At 37.4% G+C, this 22603-nt stretch overlaps 1 protein-coding gene across 3 annotated transcripts; it reads right to left on the bottom strand.

Annotated features, from left to right (window-relative positions):
- Positions 1–7627: 7627 nt before the first annotated feature.
- On the bottom strand, positions 7628–18561 carry LOC105181603 (uncharacterized). Of its 3 annotated transcripts, none has more exons than XM_025306939.1 (4): positions 18381–18561; positions 17253–17540; positions 16372–16582; positions 7628–7994 (listed from the first exon to the last, which is right to left on the bottom strand). In XM_025306939.1, the coding sequence occupies exons 1-4, from the start codon at positions 18462–18464 to the stop codon at positions 7963–7965; spliced, it is 615 nt and encodes a 204-aa protein (XP_025162724.1). In that variant the 5' UTR covers positions 18465–18561; the 3' UTR covers positions 7628–7962. The 3 variants fall into 3 exon arrangements, with proteins under 3 accessions (XP_025162724.1, XP_025162723.1, XP_025162722.1); XM_025306938.1 differs by lacking the exon at positions 7628–7994 and adding an exon at positions 18035–18172 and having other exon boundaries at positions 15164–16582; positions 18381–18455; XM_025306937.1 differs by lacking the exon at positions 7628–7994 and having other exon boundaries at positions 15164–16582.
- Between the last annotated feature and the right edge of the window lie 4042 nt (positions 18562–22603).

Here is a 22603-nt window from a genome sequence, read left to right as displayed (position 1 = left end):
TCTCTCGTTTTTTCCTGTTGTTCCTTCTTTTCTTTTTTGTCCGGGAATCCTTCCGCGAATTCTGTTGACAATCCGCGGAACGGATGCCCTGTCTCGCTCGCTCTCTCTCGGTCTCTCGCTCTCTCTCTCTCTCTCTCTCTCTCTCTCTCGCTCACGGCGTCTCGCGAGCGTGGCTCTTTGTCTGTCTAGCCGTTGTTTTTGGCTAGCGACCTATGCGTCGAGAATGTGCTTGACGGTATATTGCTGCCTCGTCTGTGTTGTCGGATTAGCCTGTGGAATAATACACGGCAGCGGTAATCATTGCGGAATTACGATAAACTTTCTGCGACGAAACGAGAAAAGAGCACATTCACCTGAGCTGGCCGCGCCGGGCGGTGAGCGAAGTCCTCGGCATCCTCCCTGGTCCTCCTGTTCGGATGGCCGGCTCGGGAGGTCCATGGGCACAAATCTTGGGGACGCGCGACCGTCGCACCTGCACGCTCTTATCTCTTAGGGTTAATTACTTTGGGAGGGGGGCAATTCGGCTTCTCCCCCCCGCAAATCTCGCTCACGGACCGAGGGTTTCTCTTGTGACGGGCGCCCCCACGGCCGCCACGTCACAGAAGCTAACAATCGACCAGAAGCGGCCAGAATTGATCAATAGGACAGGAATTGTTTTTCATCAGGACAATGCCAGGCCACATACGTCTATAGTGACTCGTTAGAAACTTCGGGAGCTTGGTTGAGAAGTTTTGATGCATCCACCTTATAGTCCGGACCTGGCACCAAGCGATTACCATCTGTTTTTGTCATTGCAAAATTTCCTTGATAGTAAGAAATTGACCTCAAGAGAAGACTGCGAAAATCACTTAGTCGAGTTTTTTGCAAATAAGGACCAGGGCTTCTATGAAAGAGGGATCATGAAATTACCTTTAAAATGGTGATAAATTGTAGAACAAAACGGTGTTTATTTGACCAAAATCGAACAATTCTAACTGTGTTAAATAAAGCCTTGAAATAAATGAAAAAATAATGGATTTCTTTTTCCCCAACCTAATATTTTATGACGGGATGTGGAGAAACTGTGAGTTCTGGAGGATTAACAAAATCAGATATCGACTGGTCAGTCCGGGAAGTGACTCAGCGGATCTTCTCAACAAACTAGAGTACTTTGGTCTAAGGAGAGATAAAAAAAGAAATCGGTATGCGACGTCATCGTGCTCGAAGGGTCACGGAACATGTTAGTTGAATATAACATTTAAACATTTGAAGCGAGCAATATAAAATCAATTCGCTCTATTTATGAAAGAATCTAGAATATGCGGAGTCCACAGGACGTAACAGCTGAATTATTTAACAAATATTAAGAAATAAATTTATTTGTTGTATGCGGACAGAACTACCCCCCTACTTTTCTTTTTCCTATAAGAGGCTCATTAGGCTGGGCCCAAATAATTTAAGCTTCTTCAACCTTAGTACTCGTTTCATTGTGACGAAGTATATTAGTTCTCGTGTTTTCACCTGTGAGATAATATGTTCTTGTGAGAAACATAATGGCGAATACTAATGCAAACGCAAAATTTAAGAAGATCACGTATGATGACTCTGGGAAGGCTCGCTATGAGAGCTTCTCTCCACTACTTATCCCATCAACACTTCGGATACCAAGAGGATACAAATCGGATTGCGGGCATCAAACGACGGAACAACGTTCGAGCCTACAATAAAACTATCCTGCAATACCTCTACAGGGATCCAGTTCGACTTCGCCACATGAGAGAAGTTTAAGGAGTACATGAAACACATAGGCGATTACTTGCACTCGATAATCAGGGTCGTGCCGGAGCCCGTCCATATCAACGATGTGACCATCACTTTTACCACAGCGTATGAGGCAAAGGCGATCATGGTGGCTGAAAATATGAAAACGGCAGAAGTGACACCGCATCAAAGAGGATGCCTACCGATTCATCCCAGGGACAATAGCCGCCAACGAAGAAGCGAAAAGTCTACAGGGTAAACATCGTGATGCAGGCAACATCTTTTGACGGGCTAGAACTTATAACAAAATGTATTGACGCTCGATATGAACAATTGCAATTGTTTGCAAAACTTGTAAACGATTGCACCCGGTTTCTCGTAACGGAAACAGAACTCAGGCTTCCCTAGAAAAACTTAGATGAGAACGTCGTAAAACAGATGCTCTTCGCAAACTATCAGGAAATCGAGCAAAATGTACGTCGGCAATTAAAATATTTAACGTTTCTAGATACTTATTTCCACATTATATTTCAAGAAATTACTTCGATTTATTTAAATAAAATTGTACGAGCAATTTTAATAAATGTCTCATCCTAATCATGAAAAATAAAATGTGAATTCTATGAAAAATATTGTGCATTCCTTTCTCTTCACTTCTTCTACCTTCTCTGTGATTTTCAGTTCGAGGTAACACATCCCGTTGTAAACTTTTCGAGTTCGAAAGCGAGGGGACCCGCACAGGTAAAAATATTCGGGTAAACATAGACCAGAGGTATCGTCTTCAAACAAACGCTGGGTAGTTTTTGTCTTCGAAATGACCCCTACCTGCTCGAACATGCTCGCAGACGCTCACGCAAGTCGAGAGCAGGGTTCTCATGGTAGGGGCTCGAGTCCCGTAGGTTTTAGAATTTGCCAAATTTTGTACGCGTGACGTCGATACTCTTCGTATGTATACAATATAGCTAATTTCCATCAGGGTATAGCAGTAGCGCAGTGCATAAGACGCTTGACTCGAAAATCAGCGGACCCAGGCTCGAATCCGGCCAGGGCCTACAGGAATTTTCCAGAGAACTTCGCATGAGGCACTAATAAATACCACCCCCCCCCCCCTACACATACACACACTCTCTCTCTCAGTTCGACGTGTACGTCGCGAAACCAGTTTCTACCAAAAAGTAGCAGTAAAGCAGTGGTAAGACGGGGTTTGACTTTAGGAGTCTGAGGTCCCAAGTTCGAGCCTCGCAGAGTGCCTAGGAGATTTTTCCAAAAATAATATACACTCAAACGCAAAAAACCCGATACACTAAAAATTTTGGAAAAAATTACAAAATTTCAAATGATCATAACTTGGTAAATAATGAAGATACAAATATGCGCAGAAATGCAAAATGAAGCTTGAAACGTCCTCTTTAAGAATATCTGAATGGCAATTATGCTCGGCCATTTTTTTCAAAATGGCAGATGATAAAGTGAGAGGATGCAAAATTGATAATCAAAGGTCCGTGTTTGCGATGGTGCATGGTGTGCATCAGGTATCGCAGCGTAATGGGACCAAATGCACATGAAAGTATAGAGTGTTATGTTTAAAATGCTACTTTACCGAGCTCGATGTGATCATTTTTCACTGAGTTGTTCCAAATTTTGCTAAAAATGCGGTTTTCTTGTTAAATTTGCGTAATTCAGTGAATAAATATCGCATCAAGCTCTATAACGAAGTATTTTAAAGAAAACTTTCTATACTTTTAGGTACTTTTCGTCCCATTGAGCTGCGACACTTACTTTGCTCCATGCGCCGTCGCACGCTCGAACCTTTTTTTAGCAACTTTTCATGTTCTCCTTTTTATCACCCGCCAGTTTGAAAAAATATCGTTGCGCACAATTTCGATAGATCTTTCGAAAAGTACGGTTTCAAAGCTTTCAAACCGTTTTTGAAATTTGCTGCTAGGATATTTAGGTGTCGAGATATTTAATTTCGAATTTGCAACAAATGTCGATTCAGCGAGGCTTAAGGGGCTAAGAGGCTCTGCGGTTCGTTTGGCTCTTTCATAATTTCAATGCTTGTTGAAGTTTATGGTGACGCTGCTCCAACTGATAAATCATGTAGGAAATGGTTTCGACGTTTCAAGGATGGAGATTTCAGCGAAGACAAGCCTCGCTCTGGACATCCAAAAAATTCGAGGACAAAGAATTAGAGGCATTACTCGAAGAAGATCAGAGTCAAACGCAAGAGGAGCTTGCAGAATCATTGGGAGTGAATCAACAAACCGTTTCCGTACGATTGAGACATAGGAATTATTCAAAAACAAGGAAATTGGGTGTCTTATAAACTGAAACCGAGAGACGTTGAAAGGCGTTCTTCATGACAACGTTCGGCCTCATGTCGCAAAAGTCGTAAAAATATATTTAGACACGCTCAAATGGAATGTTTTACCACACCCGTCGTATTCTCCAGACATTGCTCCTTCTGATTATTGGTTGTTGCGAAGGATGTAGCACGATTTGGCAGGTCACCGGTTCACTTCTTTCGCAGATATCGAAAATTGGCTCCAAACTGGAATCGATTTAAAAGACGAGACATTTTTTCGAGGTGGAATTCGAAAATTGCCTGAGAAATGGGAGAAAGTAGTAGCCAGCGATGGAAAATACTTTAATTGATCTGTTCATTCATTTTGTTTTGAAATAAATACATCTTTTAACACAAAAAAACGGGCCGAATAATTTGTACTCCCAATACATCAATTTAATAGTAATTGAGAGTATTATACTTAGTATTAGGTTACATAATCTTATATTATATATATGTATTAATAGAAGAAATGTATATAAAGAAATTTATTCCATGTTCGGATTATCTAATGGATACATTAAATTCATAATTTTGAAAAAACTATCAATACGTTTGTCAAAATCGTATGTTTTTTTAAATATAAATTCTGCAAGATAATGCGTAAAATGATAATCTCGTATACCATATCGAGGAATTTTTGCTCGCATACCTCTCCACAATCTTTCTATGTTCTGTGTATGAACACCAGTCTTTGGATTTACAAAATTTCTTGAATGATTTACTGTTCTATAAGTATAATTTTCGTAATTATGCAAAATATCATATCCTCGCCACTGGTCCGTATGTATTATAGAACCAGGTGCAATATATTTTTTAATAACAGATAGCAGAGTATCAGCACGTCGATTCGGTACGGGTAAAATGAAAAACTTTTTGGTATCACGTTCTATACCACCAAAAACCCACTGTCCTCTAATTATACGTCCTGTATTATATTTTATTTTTCCTACTTTAGCTTCATCTATTTCTACAATTTTATTCACTCCGCCAATTGGAATTTGTTTATCTTCAATCCATTGTTGAAGTAACTAGAGATAATTTAACAAATCAATGTAATATTATTCATTAACAAGCACAAATAAATAAGTAACAAGCAATATATTACTTATTTCTCGACAAAAATTCGTCCAATCAACAACACAATGTTGATCTACAATATTTGCAATTCATTCATTAAAAATGACTGTCGTGATGGTTGCATCATTAGAAAATAGTCGATAAAACGGCAAATTACAGTCAAATCCATATGCATTCTTGAAAATCATGTTCCGTGAAATATACTAATTTAGAAGTTGCACGTTATTCTTTGTCGTTTCCGATCTTTAGTAACTTTATAATATTTGTTTGTGCAATGTAATAAACGATTTTCAAGTGGATTATTTGCTTTTAATTATTTTTTACTTCGCGAACACATTATCTCATTTCGAACGACCTTTTTTTTACATAAGAAATTCCATAAACTGTCGAAATTATGCGTCATATGTAAATATTCATGTATTGTGACGTGGCAGCCGGAAAGGCGCCCGTCACAGGCCGACCTTTCGGCCCTTAGGCGAGACTCTCGGGGGGGGGTGTCGCCTTGCGCTCTCCCCCGTAATAATTAGTAGTCGGAGCGCGCAGGTGGAACGGTCCCGCGTCCCCGAGCTCTGTGCCCCTGGACCTCCTGCGCCGCCCATCAGGAGAGGAGGGATCGGTGGAGGAAGGAAGAGGATGACACCCCCTCGGCAAGACCGCCACCCCAGGTGAATGCACTCCTTTAATAATACTAGTATCGGTTTCGTATCGTCGTGAAAGGTTCTCGCTGTCGCTTCTGTTGTCCACAGGCCTGCAAGGATATCGCGCCGAACGGTCGGCGTTCCCGTGCTTGGCGCGTGAACGCCGGCTAGACAAAGCCAGCCTGAACACTGAGATCGGGCGAGTGTGAGCAAGAGAGAGAGAGAGAGTGAGCAAGAGAGTGAGACCGAGCACCCGTCCCGCGGATCGAAAAACAAAGATCCGCGGAAGGATTCCCGTATAGGGAGATTTACCGAGGAACGGGGAGAGACGGGTAGCACGAGACAACACCAACGGACAAGAAAGTCTGTCAGGGGAGAAGGAGATAAAAAGAGGAGACTCCCATTGTCGCTCTCTAATATCGCCGACCTGCTTCCGAATAGTACCGGAGATATCGGCTACCGCAAAGGAAAATACAAGTCAGGGAGTTAGTGAAGTTTTTTGGCGTCAGCAAGCGGAGGAGACGTCAGTGGCAGCGTGTGCCAGAGCGAGCGTGAGAGGGAGACGAGAGGAGGACCACGTCGCCGGGAGGTTCCCGATTGTGTAAGACCTTCCACCTGCATTATCGTTTCGGTGTCGTGAGAGTAAAGAGTCTCGTCAAAGTTATCGGCGTAGCGGGCAATCTCGAATTCGCGAGAGCCCAAGCGGAGTGTATCGTATCGAGGGGGTCGGACCGTTCCGATTCCCGAAATAATAAAGCTAAAGATAGTCGAAACGCGCCTCGTTATTTTTGTGTTTTCCCGGTCGTTCCCGACTTCCGACGAACCCTTCCCGTCTACCGACTTAAATATCGAAGGGCTACCGGTCCCGTCGACTTCGCGTGTCTCGGCCCTTTGGTGAGGTGTCGCGTAGCGTTGGTGAACGGTGCAGCCCGCTGCACCTGGCGCCCAACTGATTTTGTGAGAGCTAGGTTGGCCGAGACGCGCGGACCGACGGCAGTTTGCCGACGGCGAGTGATAATCGCGTCGCAGTATATACATTTTGAAAATTTACGTAACTCTTGGATTTACTTAAGCGACCAACTAGTTGAACGACGAAAGTGCAACTGAGAGTAATAATACAGATAATACGAAACATACCAAGTAAGAATATACACAATAAAAGTAATCAAAACAGAACAAGTTTCGTAGTGTGGTGAATATATTCATATATAGCGCGTGTATAGCACGTACTCATTCCTTAAATATATACACGGTGTCGGAAAATTACATTCTGTTTATGAAATTTCTTTTGTTAATTATTTTTTAACAAACAATAAGCGATGGTTAAAACCTCTTGAATGTCACTCAGTAGAGTAACCTTGATAATATATATCAATGACAAGCTCATTGGAGATGGGTCCCCTGAACCCTACTTTTACCTTTGACGGTTCCATCTTCCCATCGTAATCCATGATGATTAGCCGTTAACTAGTAGGCTTTAAATTTGTCTGATCTTGTGAGCAGATGCCATGGCATCGGACTCGTGAAGATGTAATGTGAAAGAATAGTTCCATTCTTCAGTATCGTCGCTTCTTTTATTTGTTCATGGCTTCGTACATAATATTTTTTAAAGCGCATGCTAATAATTCACAATCAATGAGCGACTCGCAGTCAAAGTCGCTGCTTTCTTGTATTGTTTTTGTTACAGTATGTATATTAGTAATATAATTCTTCTTTTCACGAAGAATATTTATAAACTTTTAAATTTTATACTAACTATTTTCACAATATTACAGATATTTTCTGATAACTATCCATACATTAATTGTGAGTGATTGATGCAATTTTCAAAAGTAAATAAAACATTTAACGCATCTGGTGTTACATATAAGCAATTATTAAAAATTGTGAGTTTCACAATTTGTGAATTGTACATCTTACATGACGTTATTGTTAATTCTTCTATACGCATCGGGGGAAACGATGACTTGTAAAAATTAGCCTGCAGAAATCTTTGGATGTCAATACGTTGCCCCATTAGCGCATTCCAAGTTTTGATCGGCAATAGCAGTCGTTTGTTACGATTATCATCAATGAATATGTATATGACTGGCTTAGCTCCTACGCTGATTCCGATATTCAAATATTTATAAGCAGTTTCAGTCAAAGCGTATCGGCGTCCTAAGATATACGTAGCAGGAGGTCGTGGCATGCTGAAAAGATATAGAAAATTTACATGTCTGAATCTCGGAAAAATTACTACGAATAAATTAAAAGAAACAGGGTTATGACATTCATCTCTCGCACATTTTTTTGCACGGTGGAGCCTCGTCCTCATGTTGAACAGGCATGTAATAATTTGCTTGTTTAGCATTCATTTCAGCACCGGGAGCGTACATTTTTACTATGTAGACACACTTAAACTTTATTATGTAGACACACAACCGATGAATTTCGTGTTCATAGAGCGACTGAGAAACAGAAGTTTTTTTCCGAAGCCTAATATTATAGCTTCTATAGGGCATCCCTTCCTGTTATTCTTCGGATTTGTAGCGCATGCGCAGATACATTTTTCAAACCGAGAAAGTAAACGAGATGTGGCTATCTTTGTTTTAGACCCCCACCCTATTTGACTTAAGTATGTCCAAACCTGTTTTCTAATGGAAAGAATATAAAGTAAAGCATTCTAGAGAGCAGAACTATTCTCCGCAGTTAATGAAGACATGGAAGACTTCGCTTAAACCGAACGAGAACTGTTGGCACAATCTACTCGTCTGAATTCGCAAGGGGCTTGTGACGCGTGGGTGCAAAAGTTTGACAAATGTATCAGATGTATGGAAGAATAAAGCCGAGCAAAACGACCGCGATCGTTGATTGGCGCCGCGCAATCAGTGGTGGCTCGTATTGCACGACTCGAGGGATTGAAAATTTCTGTGCAAGAACGCTTCATACACGTGGGTGCTGGACACGCATCAAGAGATGCAGAATTGGTATTGAGAGAAATTGATACGGCGTTCGAAAGCCGCATATCAACCAGTGCAGTTATTAACGTGAACCATATCGAACCACTTCGATTTCTCCAAGATGCGAAGAGTATGGTGCTCGAGCACCGTACTCTTGCGAAGTGCGAAGTGCTGTGGAAAGACACAATAATCTTAAGGTGAACACTGTGTTCAATGGTGAGTTTATCGCGGATGACAATCTCGCGTTTAAAAGCATTAACACGAGAAACAGTGAACTCTTTTCTGCTTTGGATTTGGAAAAATGGTACGAGCAACGCGTCATCGAGCCTACCTTGGCACCTTTGGAAGAATTTCAAGAACATGATAGTGGGTGGGCACTGCTGCGCATATTTGATCTCACAGTCAATGTGAACAAATACTATATACATAACTCAAATGAAATGCATTTAAAAGATATTTTTCTATTTTCTAAAATTTCTGAATCAGATTTAGTCAGTAAACCAACTCAAATTCTGGATAATAAATCGCCATAAATAAGATGTTTCTCTTTGTTGACGCATATTGATTGTTAATTCGTCACAGTCAAATAAGGTAGCCCACAAATTAACAGTACTTAAAGAACCTAGATATTTATTAATATTTGCATACGATTGTACAAAAATATGATCTTTGTGTACAGGTGGTAATTGAGTAGATGAAAAATGAAACAACGAAAGCAAATAAAATTAAAAATAATAAAACAATGAAAAATAAAATTAATATTTAGACAAAAACACTTGGCGTACCCAGATATTATAAACTGTCAAATATATAAATAGTATTAACACATTCAATATTAACTTTTAGAAATATAGATTGCCATTATATAATTATAAAATGTACCAACGCAGTTATTAGAAGATTGAAATGTGTAATCTATTACAACTTTTGTTTTAATGCATCCTAGGTACGCTAAATGTTTTTGTCTAAATCTTAATTTTATTTCTTATTGTTTTATTATTTTTAATCTTATTTGCTTTCGTTGTTTCGTTTTCCATGTCTTGCACAAAATATTTTTGCATTATCAGTTGGCGTAACATTTTGATTTCATTACTTTTTTTTTAAAGATTAAAAAGTAACATTTTTTGTACAAACTTGCATTAATAATTTTTCCTGAATATTTTTTTCCATGCAATGAAATAATGTTTGGGAAATTTTTAAAATATAACATCCCATATTATTTTCTTGGTCCTTATTTTTTTATAACATTTGTTAAAATCTATGTTTGCGGAACAAACACTGGAACGCGTACTTGGAGCTTTTTTCTTTTTTTTAAAAGTTATTTTGTTTGGATTTCACATCTTTTTTTACACACATTTGAATTATTATAAATAGTACTGAATTGGTAACATTTTCACTATATATTGAAGATCCTTTTCTTGACAGTTCGATGTCGCTTATCTCATGCACATGTATTCTATATATTAGAGTATATTCTCAAGTTCAACACAAAAGGTTCAGTTATATTTATTACTTTTAATCAAGAAATATAACTCTGTTATCGTTGCATTTAAAGTGATTAACATCTGTACTAAAAAATTACAGACTAAAAATTACTTATTTTCTAACATAAGCAGCACTAACTACGCAGTGGTCTTTCACTATTTACTAAAAAATTTGTTATCACCATTACTAATTTTATAAAAACTACTCGTTATGACTTCGATAATTTAAAGAGTAATGAATTGTTATAGAAAGCACTGAGTTGACATGGATCTGTCAAGATAATGATTTTCAAAACTTGATAAAAGCAATACCAACTCAGTACTTTCTATAATAATTCATTACTCTTTAAATTATCAGAATGATAACGAGTAGTTTTTATAGAATTAGTAATGGCGATAGCAAGTTTTTCAATAAACAATGAGTGACCACTTTGTAGCGCTATAATGTTAAAAGGTTAAAAATAATTTTTGGTCTGTAATTTTTAATACAGATATTAATCACTTTAAATGCAACGATAACAATAACAGAGTTATATTTCTTGGATAAGAATAATAAATACTAACTGAACCTTTTGTGTTAAACTTAAAAATATATATGCATGAGATACGCATCATCGAACTGTCAAGAAAACTTGAAAAGATCTTCAAAACTTGATGAAAACGTTACCAACTCAGTACTTTTTATAATAATTCATTATTATTTAAATTACCAGAGTGGTAACAAGTAGTTTTGGAGCAATGAATGAATGTGAACTTAAGACAATCTTAAATATAAGACCGGACTATGAATACGGTCCATTGGGACGAAACACAACGCACTTGTCCCTTGTATGGAACGATTTGATTGGTGAACTCGATTCTTCAATCAAAACGGTGTTACAAATATATGGATGTCACATATGTATCATTTAATTGAAACATTTAAATCAAACTTTAAATAATTATCTGAGTATTTTATAAATAATTAGACAAGTTTCAGATGACAAATATTAACTGATGCATATCTAAGTTAAAAAATGGATCTAAGTATCTCACATATAAAATCGCTTCGCTCTCATATGCACTTAAGGGGACGCTGAAGTCGCCAACGAACTTGCAAAGCGTCGATAACGTAGAGGCGATCGTCAAAAAGTAGGGAACGTTATCATCTGTTATCGACGTTAGTGAATTTTGGTACACACATATACTCTGTATACACATATGTGTATACAGAGAAAGAGAGAGAGAGTGTATGAGAGAGAGTGAGAAGGAGAGAGATTGAGAGGGAGAGAGAGAGAGAAAGAGAGAGAGAGAGAGAGAGAGAGAGAGAGAGAGAGAGAGAGAGAGAGAGAGAGAGAGAGAGAGAGAGAGAGAGAGAGAGAGAGAGAGAGAGTGATAATAGTAAGAGAGAGAGAGTGTGTATGTAAGAGAGAGAGTGAGTATGAGAGAGAGATTTTGTAAGAGAGAATGTGTGAGAGAAAGAGTGTGAGAGAGAGAGTGTGAAATATAGGGAGTGTCACAAAGAGAGAGTGTGAGAGAGGAAGAGTGTGAGAGAGATAGAGTGAGAGAGAGAGAGAGAGAGAGAGAGAATGTGAGGGAGAGAGAGTGAGAGAGAGAGAGAGAGAGAGAGAGAGAGTGAGAGAGAAAGAGAAAAACAGAGAAAAAAAGACATACAGAGAGAGAGAGAGAGAGAGAGAGAGAGAGAGAGAGAGAGAGAGAGAGAGAGAGAGAGAGAGAGACAGAGAGAGAGAGGGAGGGAGGGAGAGGGAGGGAGAGGGAGGGAGAGAGAGGGAGAGAGAGAGTGAGAGAGAGAGAGAGGAGAGTATGAAAGGGAGAAGTGTGTGACAGAGAGGAGAGTGGGAGAGAGAAATGAGAGTGGTAGGGAGATGAGTGTAAGAGAGAGAGGGAGAGAAAGAGGGAGAGAGAGAATATGAGAGAGAGATTGTGTGAGAGAAAGTGTGTGAGAGAGAAAGAGTGTGAGAGAGGGAGAGAATGTGAGAGATAGAGAGTGTGAGAGAGGGAGAGTGTGAGTGAGAGAGAGTGTAAGAGGGGGGACAGTGTGAGGAATAGAGTATGAAGTAGGGAGTAAGAGAGGGAGTTTGAGGGAGAGTGTGTGAGAGAGAGAATGTGAGAGAGAGAAAGAGAGAGAGAATGAGATGGAGGAAGAGAGTGAGAGAGTAAGAGAAAGTGTGAGAGAGAGAATATGCAATAAAATGTTGGGGGTTCCATTCAAAAAAATAAGGTTGACCTTGAAATGATCTTGAAGGACATGGTCAAGGTCAAAGTCAAGGTCATCATCTTACTTCCCGCTTGAAACCATACAACTTTGCTATTGGATATTTTCTCCAAAATGCATTCTAATTGAAGATATTAGGGGGGTCCGATACTTTTCGATGACCCTCCTGGTGAAAATTTTTTAATGAAAATTTATGACTTTATCTAAAAAGCGGAATTTTCATAGAAAGTACGAAATTTTTTGTGACAAAATCCGATTTCTTCTTTTTTTTCAGTAAAATTCTGAAAATATTCAAAAAATTGTGAAATTCTATTTCAATGTAATAGACCTGATTTAATCATTTCATTTTGTATAAAAATCAGAGATTTTCGTAATAATTGAAATTATATTTCAGACATTATAAGAAATAATAATTTTTATGATAAAATTCTACTTTTTTTGAAAATGTAACATGTCTTCTCTGATTTTATCTTTTTTATATAATAATGAAGACCGTTCAATGTTAGTTATGTTTCCAATACTTTTTCAGAAAAAGTCATATTTCCAACACTTTTTCGAAAAATGTAGGAATAATACAAACATTTTTTGTCATAGTAATTTCTCCTATAAAATCTGATTTTCAATGAATTTCAAATGTTAGAAAATACTAAGTTACCATATTAATTTTCACGTAAAATGGAAGCAATAGTTAAAATAAATACTAAAAAACAATCGTAAAATATCGTCTTTTTAGAAATTATATAAATTTCCTGTTAAATAAAATCGAAAATATAATCAATACTCATTTCGAAATTTAAAAAAAATTTTAATTTTAGTTTCCTGCATGAATATGTACTAGTGAGTAAAATGTTAGCAATATGCTACCAGATTGATAACAATTTGTTATTAGCATTCCACAGCAAAACAACAGCCATCCGCATTAAGCTTATGTCCTGTTGGCAGAACCTGCTGACATGATTCGATGGTAGATTAGCGACAGAAACAGAGTAGAACACATGAAATTGAGAAAAAAAATTCTCTATCACTTTGCAAAGTACTTATAAAATTAATAATAATTGAAAATAACAATGTTTAGAGATTTCTGTAATTAATAACTGGAAAATTTGCATATTTAAAAAATGGTTAAAGAACTGTTTTGTTCAGAAAGACTAAATTAACAAATATTAAATAACTATCGTATTTAGCGACAGATAAAGTGATATTGAACTTTGAATCTTGGACTTTGAGCCTGTTAGTAGATACGACAGTTATCAAATATTTGCACATTAAGTCATTCTGAACAAAACAGTTCTTAAATATTTTGTAAACAACATGAAAATGTTTAAGTTATTAAATAAAGAAACCTGTGAACATTGCCATTTTTAAAAATTAATAACTCAAAATTTTATCTGTAATTTTGCAAAATAGTAGAGGACATTTTGTTCAGTTTGATAAGTTCAACATGCACATGAAAGGATATGCGAATGTTTTGCGAACATCCAATATTTCGAAATAAATTTATATCGTATTTTATAAATTGTGTTTGTATTTAAAATACAAATCTTATTTATTACTAATGTTTTCTATAATATTACAAAGAATATATAACATGTAATATGTTAACATTTTTACTGGAGATTATTTATTTCATGCAATTAATAAATGAACAAAACAGTTGGAGTCTATATAAATAAGCAACTTTATTTTTACGGAGATGCATGAAATAATTTCACTATAGATGCACAAAATGTGGACGTGTTGCCTGTTTAAGAAACTGTTTTTTACATGCTGAGTGACCCGCAATGTGTCAAAGGATTATATGTACAGTACACCTAGACAGCGCATATTTGCAAAGGGCGTTTTAATGATATGCAAAAGATGTCCACAAGACATTATATGTTCTAAAATATCCCTTGGAAATTTGTGCTATTTGGATATTATTTAATCACCGAAACAACCTTGTGGAATAGTACATATATAGTGCATATTATCGATGTTTATTAAAATTGTCCTAATAAAGAGTGAGGATTAATAGCTCGTAGAGGACATTTATTAATCAAGCACTTTCGTATATGTGTTATCGTAACATCATTTGTCAAAATAAAAGGATTAGGATCTAATATTATTTCTTTGATGAAAATTATAATTTTGATTTCTTTATTATGCTTATAGCTGCAAATATTGGTAATTATACCAAAAGAATTATTTTCAATTTCAACGACACAATCGTTTGTTTTTTTTGCTTTAGTATAACGTTCTGTCGTAAAACGAATGTTATTATATATCATTTTCGTATATGATTTACAATTGACTACTCTATATTGAAAACATTGTGCTTCTTGTGGGCTAAGTATATATTCTTCCCCGGAACCAATTAAAGTATAACGTTGCGTATTAGAAATAAATTTCAATTTCCTTTTGTATGTATTATTACAAAAATTTTGCACTTCGTTACAAATTTTAACATTTCTAGACAATTTTATAAGAGATTGTTCCAATAGGAACCTGTGTGAAATTTGCAATGCAATATGTGTAGGAGATTTTTTCATTTGCACCAATAATCTATTTTCATTTTCAAACGGAAATGTATTTATTGCCCATAACGGTCCCCAATTTTCTATGCTGCTTGAAAGATGTAGTAAGAGATGGACATTGTACGTCATTGCACGTTTTCCAAAATACTGTTGAAATAAAATAACAAATTTTTTTAGCAGTAAATTTGCTTTTCGTATCATGTCGATTGAAATGGATTTTTGTAAAAAAATATGAATTGCACAGACTAACTGTGCAAGATGTGCTACTTATTTTTTTGGTAATATACCATATAAACATACTAAAGAATACCACATCAGCCATGATCTCCATTCAGAAGCTTTCCATAATGACCATTCATGTAAACTTCTCGGTTGACGTGTTATATTCTTTGGTGGTCTTATATGCAACAATCGATTATTAATGATTTCAAACATATTTGGCTGTCCCACATAAAATTTTTTCCCGGGGTAAGAGAAATACATTTCCGTTAATTGTTTAGTAACTCCTAACAATACTGAATGCATGTAATCAGGAACCATTCCATTAACTAAATCGAAATATTTTAAACTCATTAATGGAGAAGGTCCTTTCGCACCTTTTATGGGAATTGAAGTTGCATGTGCAGTAATCATATTTTGCTTTATAGATGCATTAGTTCTATTAGGAAAAATATTTGTTGAAACTGGATACTTTCGATAACCCTCTACATATTCGGTTGGATGTTCACAAAATGTGCAACCATAATGACCATTAAACTGTTTCATATTCAACATGGCTGGTCGAGCAACTGAATCTACATAACAACATACTGGTATAATACGGCTTGTAATTATAGTATTTTTATCATATTGCCACTGTAAACCATAAGTAGATAAAAAATTTACTTCCTTTACAAAGGGTTGTAAAAATATTTGCATATTTGGTTCACGTTTATTGACCCATATACCAAGTAACATCATGTATTTTGATCTCATTTTATAAGGTAATTCGTTTAATGTAGCATAAATAGGCCAAATACTAACTTTATTAGAATTACCAGCTTGACAACCATCTGTATTGAAAGTATAAGAAAAATTCCACATATTATTTAAAGGTTTGTTGCGTTTACATAATTTTTTATACATTGCACCATCGCAGATATCTTGTAGAGAACCATTATTTCTTCCACGATATCTGCTCTTTAGACTTTTTTTAACGTTTGTATTCTCTAACAAACTTTTCAATTGAGCATGAAAATTCAAAGTAATAAAAGCATTAGTACTCGATTCTTCAATTTCTGAACCACACGTGCAAATACTTTTTTTTCCCGTTTCTATTCTAGTTAGCATTTTTAAATATTTTAAACAAACAGGGCAGTATAAATGATATTTAAAAGTATCCTCTATTTCACAATATTTCGATACTTTATACTTACTATCGGGAAGCATACATTTTTTATCAAAAATTAAATTAATCATTTTTAAAATATCAATAGTTGTAGTCATAGTTAAAGAATGACGATGGCTTAATACTAGACACATGAATAGCGCTTCTCCAAGCGTTTTCGTTATGCAGTTACACAGATATTCTTTGAGAAATGAATTACATTCATCGATAAATTTGCCATTAAAGTCTCCAAAGCAGTCCTGCAAAAACATTAACATTACAAAAATAGTACTTTCATTGTTATTATTTATTATGCTTAAAATAAACATGTTGTTTAATACTTTTATTAAAATATTTTAATTAAACTTTGTGAACAGATAATATAGAATTGTAATATATAATGTTTGTATAACAATATAGTATACATATACATACACACAATATATATAATTTATTTCACTTTACAAGCAAACTTTATTATTTTAGGCACAAAGAAATATTTCACACATAATATGTTACATACTTTTTAAAGTTAACGTCACACGAAAATGTTTCCAACAGAATTGCGTGGATTCAAAAAGGGTATATGATTCTATAACCTATAGTCGGATCGTGTATTAAAGACTATCTCAAGTTTATCTTCAGATTCTCCATAGCCAATGAAACGATTTGTACAGTATTTGAACAAAAAACTGAAGATGGTCTTGGAAATAAATAAATATGGATTGTGAATATGCCAATAATTCTATTCTGCTTTTCCCTAAAAAAAATGTAGCTATGTATGTGTGAACATTATCTTCAGTTCTATTAATGGAAATATGAAAAGTTTGTATGCATGTCATTTTCTCTCATTTTTTGATTTTTTGGTATCATTTCTACAGCAAAGTTTTACAGTAACATCATTTCAAAGTGGATAAATGATTTACTTACATAGTTTTGCAATGTTTTTGAAGGTTCTTCATTGTTATTTCTTAATATAGTATTTTCAATAATGCTACTGCTGTCTGTCTCACTTAATGTTTCATTTATTGAACTTGTTGCTAATTCAGGGAAATAGAAATTAATATAATGATCATCTTCATCCTCATTGTTATTATTATCACTCCATTCGCTATTCATTGCAATATTATCTTGCATTTTTGGTGTTCTATGTTCCAAGTCTAATCTTGATTGGAATATGTCACAGCTCACAGAACTATTCGCATCTGATCTGAAATCCTGATTTAAATAATTTAAATAGATTCAGAATGTTAGATTATTTAAGCCAGATAGCAAAACCTGCACAAGCAGATTCTGAACACAGTTTGCTACAAATATTTTATGGCAGAAAGGCAATATACACAATTCATAATTTAATATTTCATTACATGATGTTCAACTGCCACCAGAAATCTGATAAAAACTGCTAACATATTATGCTACCACATTAACGACAGAAACCAAACATATTCTGTAGTAATCTGACAGATTGGCGCTAGAAATTAAACAGACTGTTACACGCAGTGAGATCTACTTGTTTTATACTATCACTTTGCTGTAAAATAATGTCTGCAAACTCTGCCGGCAGAATACAAACAGAATGGAGATACAGTTTATGTCAATCAGCTGTAATGCTCTAATTGAATTTGCCCTCAGTCTGCCAGTATACTGCTTGCATTTTGCTATCTGGGTCTGTTATCCTATAATAATATGTAGAAATATATATTCCTTACATATCTTTCAACATCATTATGTGACGAGATACTACAATGAGGTACATTATTTTCCGTAACATGTTCTGCTTCTTGATAAATGTTATTTTTAGTTGTTTCCAATTCATGATACTCATTAGAAGAAAGTTGTTTACATTACTGTAAAATGTGTCAAGCAAAAAATAAAAACTGTATATCCAATTTCTTAACCTCCGGTTAAACTTAACGGTCGATTAAGAATAACCGGTAGTTAAGTTGAACCGAAGGTGAAGAAATTGGGCATAAACAATTAATATTAATGTAGAGAGAGAGAGAAAAAGAGAGAGAGAGAGAGAGAGAGAGGGAGAGAGAAAAAGAGATTTCTTACCTCCAGTTTTCTTTTATATTTTGTGACTCGTGGAATTATCTCTGTACTGTCGTCCAAATATTGTTTATATTTACGTTTAAACATTTTATTAACTGAAATCTTTAAACGTAGTATTTCTGCACAGCGCAATACTGATGAAGCATCTGCTCATATGATGTGAGATATAAGAGTGAGGGTAAAGCGGGAGGTACACACTATTGCAAAAATGTATAATGCACAACACATTACGAAATAAACCAATCAGAGTCTTTCACTTTCATCGTGGTAATAGAAATGAGAGCTCTGATTGGTCTATTTTCTTGTGCGTTGGTCTGTATGCAAGAGTGTGTGCTTCCCGGCGGGAAGTTCCCGCTTTACTTTGGCAACGATCACATCGTCATTTTATCCTTGTTTAACATGCAGTAATAAACAAAGATAAAATGATGCCTCAATTGTTGCATTCATAAAGTGCAACGCACCCTTCTCGTACAATGCAAATACAGAAGAAAATTAATTTATCGCATATTTAATATATCCTTTTCCAACACTGACTGTAATTAATTTGATGGTTTATTTTATGTAAATGCGATATATAACGATAATAAAAATTTTTTGGGATATTAGCCCTTAACGCGCTTGTCGTGCAACAAGAAGCAACGCAGTAGCCAATCATGTTACAACTTTGAAAACTGAGACATTGATTGGTTCCCGAATTAGAATAACACGAGCACGTCTTTATGTAGGAGTCATATCGCGACTTGCAAAGATGTGTGTTAAACAGTGGGAATTTATTACGGTTGTAAATATTGTATCACAAATTGAGTAAAAGATTGATATCAGCCATGGAATTTGCTTATGTATTTGTGCACTCGGTGAAAAAGTATTTAAGTGTACCAATTACTGACCTCCGAAACCTCAGTATTGAAAAATATGAAGCTGATTTCAAAAGAAAAGAAAGAATATATCGTTTGATATTGGAAAATGGTAAAAAGGTTAACTGCCAAGTTCTGTGTATTGCAGGTAAGTATGTACGTAGATGTAAAACTTATATGTGTACGAGGGTGGTCCGATAAGTACTTAGCCTACAAAAGAAAAACGAAAATTTTGGAAAAGTGGCGATTTATTTCTCAACATAGTCTCCTTTTAGCTCGATACACTTGACCCAGCGATGCTCCAACTTCTTTAACCCGTCTGAAAAATACGTTTTCTCGAGGTCTGCAAAGTAGGCCTCCGTGGCGGCGATGACCTCCTCATTCGACTCAAATTTCTGCCCGGCGAGTGACTTTTTCAAGTTTGGAAACAAAAAGAAGTCGCACGGGGCCAAATCTGGAGAATACGGTGGATGGGGCAGCAGTTCGTAGCCCAATTCAACCAATTTGACCGTGGCGAGGGCGGAGGTGTGAGCCGGTGCGTTGTCATGGTGGAAGAGCACTTTTTTCTTCGCCAAATGGGGCCGTTTTTTCTGCAATTCGGCGTCGAATCGGCCCAATAATTCGGCATAGTACAGCCCTGTGACCGTTTTGCCCTTTTCCAGGTAGTCAATGTAGATCACACCTTGTGAATCCCAGAAAACGGTGGCCATCACCTTTCCGGCCGATAGAACAGTCTTCGCCTTCTTCGGAGCACGTTCGCCGGGTGAAGTCCACTGTTTCGACTGTTCCTTGGTCTCTGGTGTGTACCAGTGGATCCATGTTTCGTCGACGGTCACGAAACGACGCAGAAACTCCTTCGGATTGCGCTTAAACAGCGTCAAACACTGCTCTGAAGTGGTCTCACGGTTGCGCTTGTTGTCCGGAGTGAGCAAACGCGGCACCCATCGCGCCGACAGTTTTCTCATGCCCAAAATTTCTTGCAGGATATTACCCACGCGGTCTTTTGAGATGCCTACTGTCTCAGCTATCTCGCGCACCTTCAATCGGCGGTCTGCCAATACGAGATCGTGGATTTTTGTCATGTTATCCTTCGTGGTAGTCGTTTCCGGGGCACTTGGGCGTGGCTCATCAAAAACCGATGTGCGACCACGTTGAAACTCGTTAAACCAATTTTTGACGGTCGCCATCGAAGGAGAAGAGTCACCGTACATAGCAACCAAGCGCTCTTTGATTTCGCTGCGCGATTTCCCTTCCAAAAACAAGAATCGAATCACCGACCGATATTGCTCTTTTTCCATTTTTCTAAAATCCGCGGACACGCCCGCTTCCACACGCGGTCAAAACAAAACTACGAGTCCGATTCGGCTGAAATTTCGACAGTAGCCGTCTACGAGAATGTACTACACAATAGTAAATTTATCTTGCGATAGTGGCGCCATCGGGCGGTGAGGCTAAGTACTTATCGGACCGCCCTCATATATATATATGTATATATATATATATATAGGATATATATAAATATATGGGATAGAATAAGTTTAGCATAAGCTTTATCTAATTACGTGCCTGAACAGCGTTTTGCTCATATTTCTTATTTCAGTTCTTATCAGATGTTTCGATTTTGTCAGGCACAACTTCTTCTGATTCGTTTTCAGTTACAAAAATTTTAAGTTTTTAAATATTCCTATTCTTCCCCTTTTTTTGTTTATTAAATGCATAGAATAAAGAAGCATCAAGCACGTCAAGATTTTTTTACTTTTTTATGTAATTAATAACATGAAAGTTTTAATTTTTCTCTGTCAATGATTTGAAAGGCTTTTTATATTTGTTTTAATATTCTCTTTACCATCTCTCAATTTTTGTTTTTCTATTCTTTATACCAGATCTTCCATTTTTAACTGTATATTCTCTCATGATGTATAATGGAAGATCAGGCGGATCTTTATCTGAAGATGACATTATCTGAAGAGAATGTTTTTTATAAATATGATTTTTTAAGTAAAGAAAGAGAGAGAGAGAGAGGAGAAAAGAAACATCAAAGTAAATTTTAATAACATTTTATGTACATACTGTGACGTGGCAGCCGCGGAGGCGCCCGTCACAAGATAGCGAGCCCTATACCGCGAGACGGGGGGGGAAGAGGTCCTAAGGGTTGCGCGAATTGCAAAGGACCCTCCCCCGAAATTGTAATTAGCCCTTATTATTAGTGGTAAGCGCGCAGGTATGACGGTCCCGCGTCCCCGAGCTTTGTGCCCCTGGACCTCCTGCGCAGACCATCAAGACCGGAGGAGCCAGGAGGAAGAAGAGGACGTCATCCATCGCTAGGACAGCCACCTCAGCTCCTCCTTATCTTTCTTACTATCGACTCCCGTATCGCCTCAAAAGATTCTCGCTGCCGTTTTCGTTATCCACAGGCCCGTAGAAATATCAAGCGAATATATCGTCGCTCCCGTGCTCGAAGCGTGACCGCGTGCGTGACAAAGCCGGCCTAGGTGCACAAAGACAGCGGGAGCGCGAGAGAGAGAGAGAGAGAGAGAGAGAGAGCGCGCAAGAGTGAGACCGAGCATCCGTCCCGCGGATCGAAAACAAAGATCCGCGGAAGGATTCCCGTATTGGGAGAGAAAACGAGGAACGGGGAAAGAAGAGCCTCGAGTCAAAACCAAGGAGAAACAAGGAAGAAAGGAGAAAAACTGTTTTTGGAGGAAATAAAAGAGCGAACTACCGTTTTCTCTCTCTCTTACATCGTCAGTCTGCTGTCGACTATTACGGATCGTTATCGCTTCTACTACTATCGTTATCGCATATCACTGAGAAAAAAGTTTTCGTCTACCGTTATCGAGAGCTAAAGTTTTGTGCCACACTCGCCCAGGATTACCGTTGGTGGCTGCGTTGCGTAGGAGCGAGCGGAGGAAGGAGGTCGAAGGACCACGCCGCCGGGAGGTTCCCGACTGTCTAAGATCGTCCACCTGTTTTTCTCTTCCGGTGTCCCGTGCGTACCGTGTCTCGGACTATTTGTGAGCGCAGAGCAAGTCTCGAATTCGCGAGAGCACATAGCGAGGTGTATCGTATCGAGGGATCGGGCCGTACCGATTCCCGTGAGAATAAAAGTGAGATAATCCAAACGCGCAGTGCTACTCTTGTATTTTCCCGATAACTTCCCGGATTCCCGATCGAACCCTCCTGTCTACCGACTCAAAATATCGAGGAGCTGCCGGTCCCGTCGGATTCGCGTGTCTCGGCCATTTGGTGGTTTTTCGTTTCGTGTTGGTGATCGGTGTAGTCCGCTGCACCTGGCGCCCAACAACTTTGGTGCGAGTGCGAGCGGCCGGGGCGCGTGGGCGGACGGTAATTTGCCGACGGCGAAAGGAAATC

This window comes from Harpegnathos saltator, unplaced genomic scaffold, assembly GCF_003227715.2.
Source record: "Harpegnathos saltator strain DR-91 unplaced genomic scaffold, Hsal_v8.6 scaffold814, whole genome shotgun sequence".
Lineage (NCBI taxonomy): Eukaryota > Metazoa > Arthropoda > Insecta > Hymenoptera > Formicidae > Harpegnathos > Harpegnathos saltator.
This window is presented reverse-complemented; position numbering and strand designations above follow the sequence as displayed.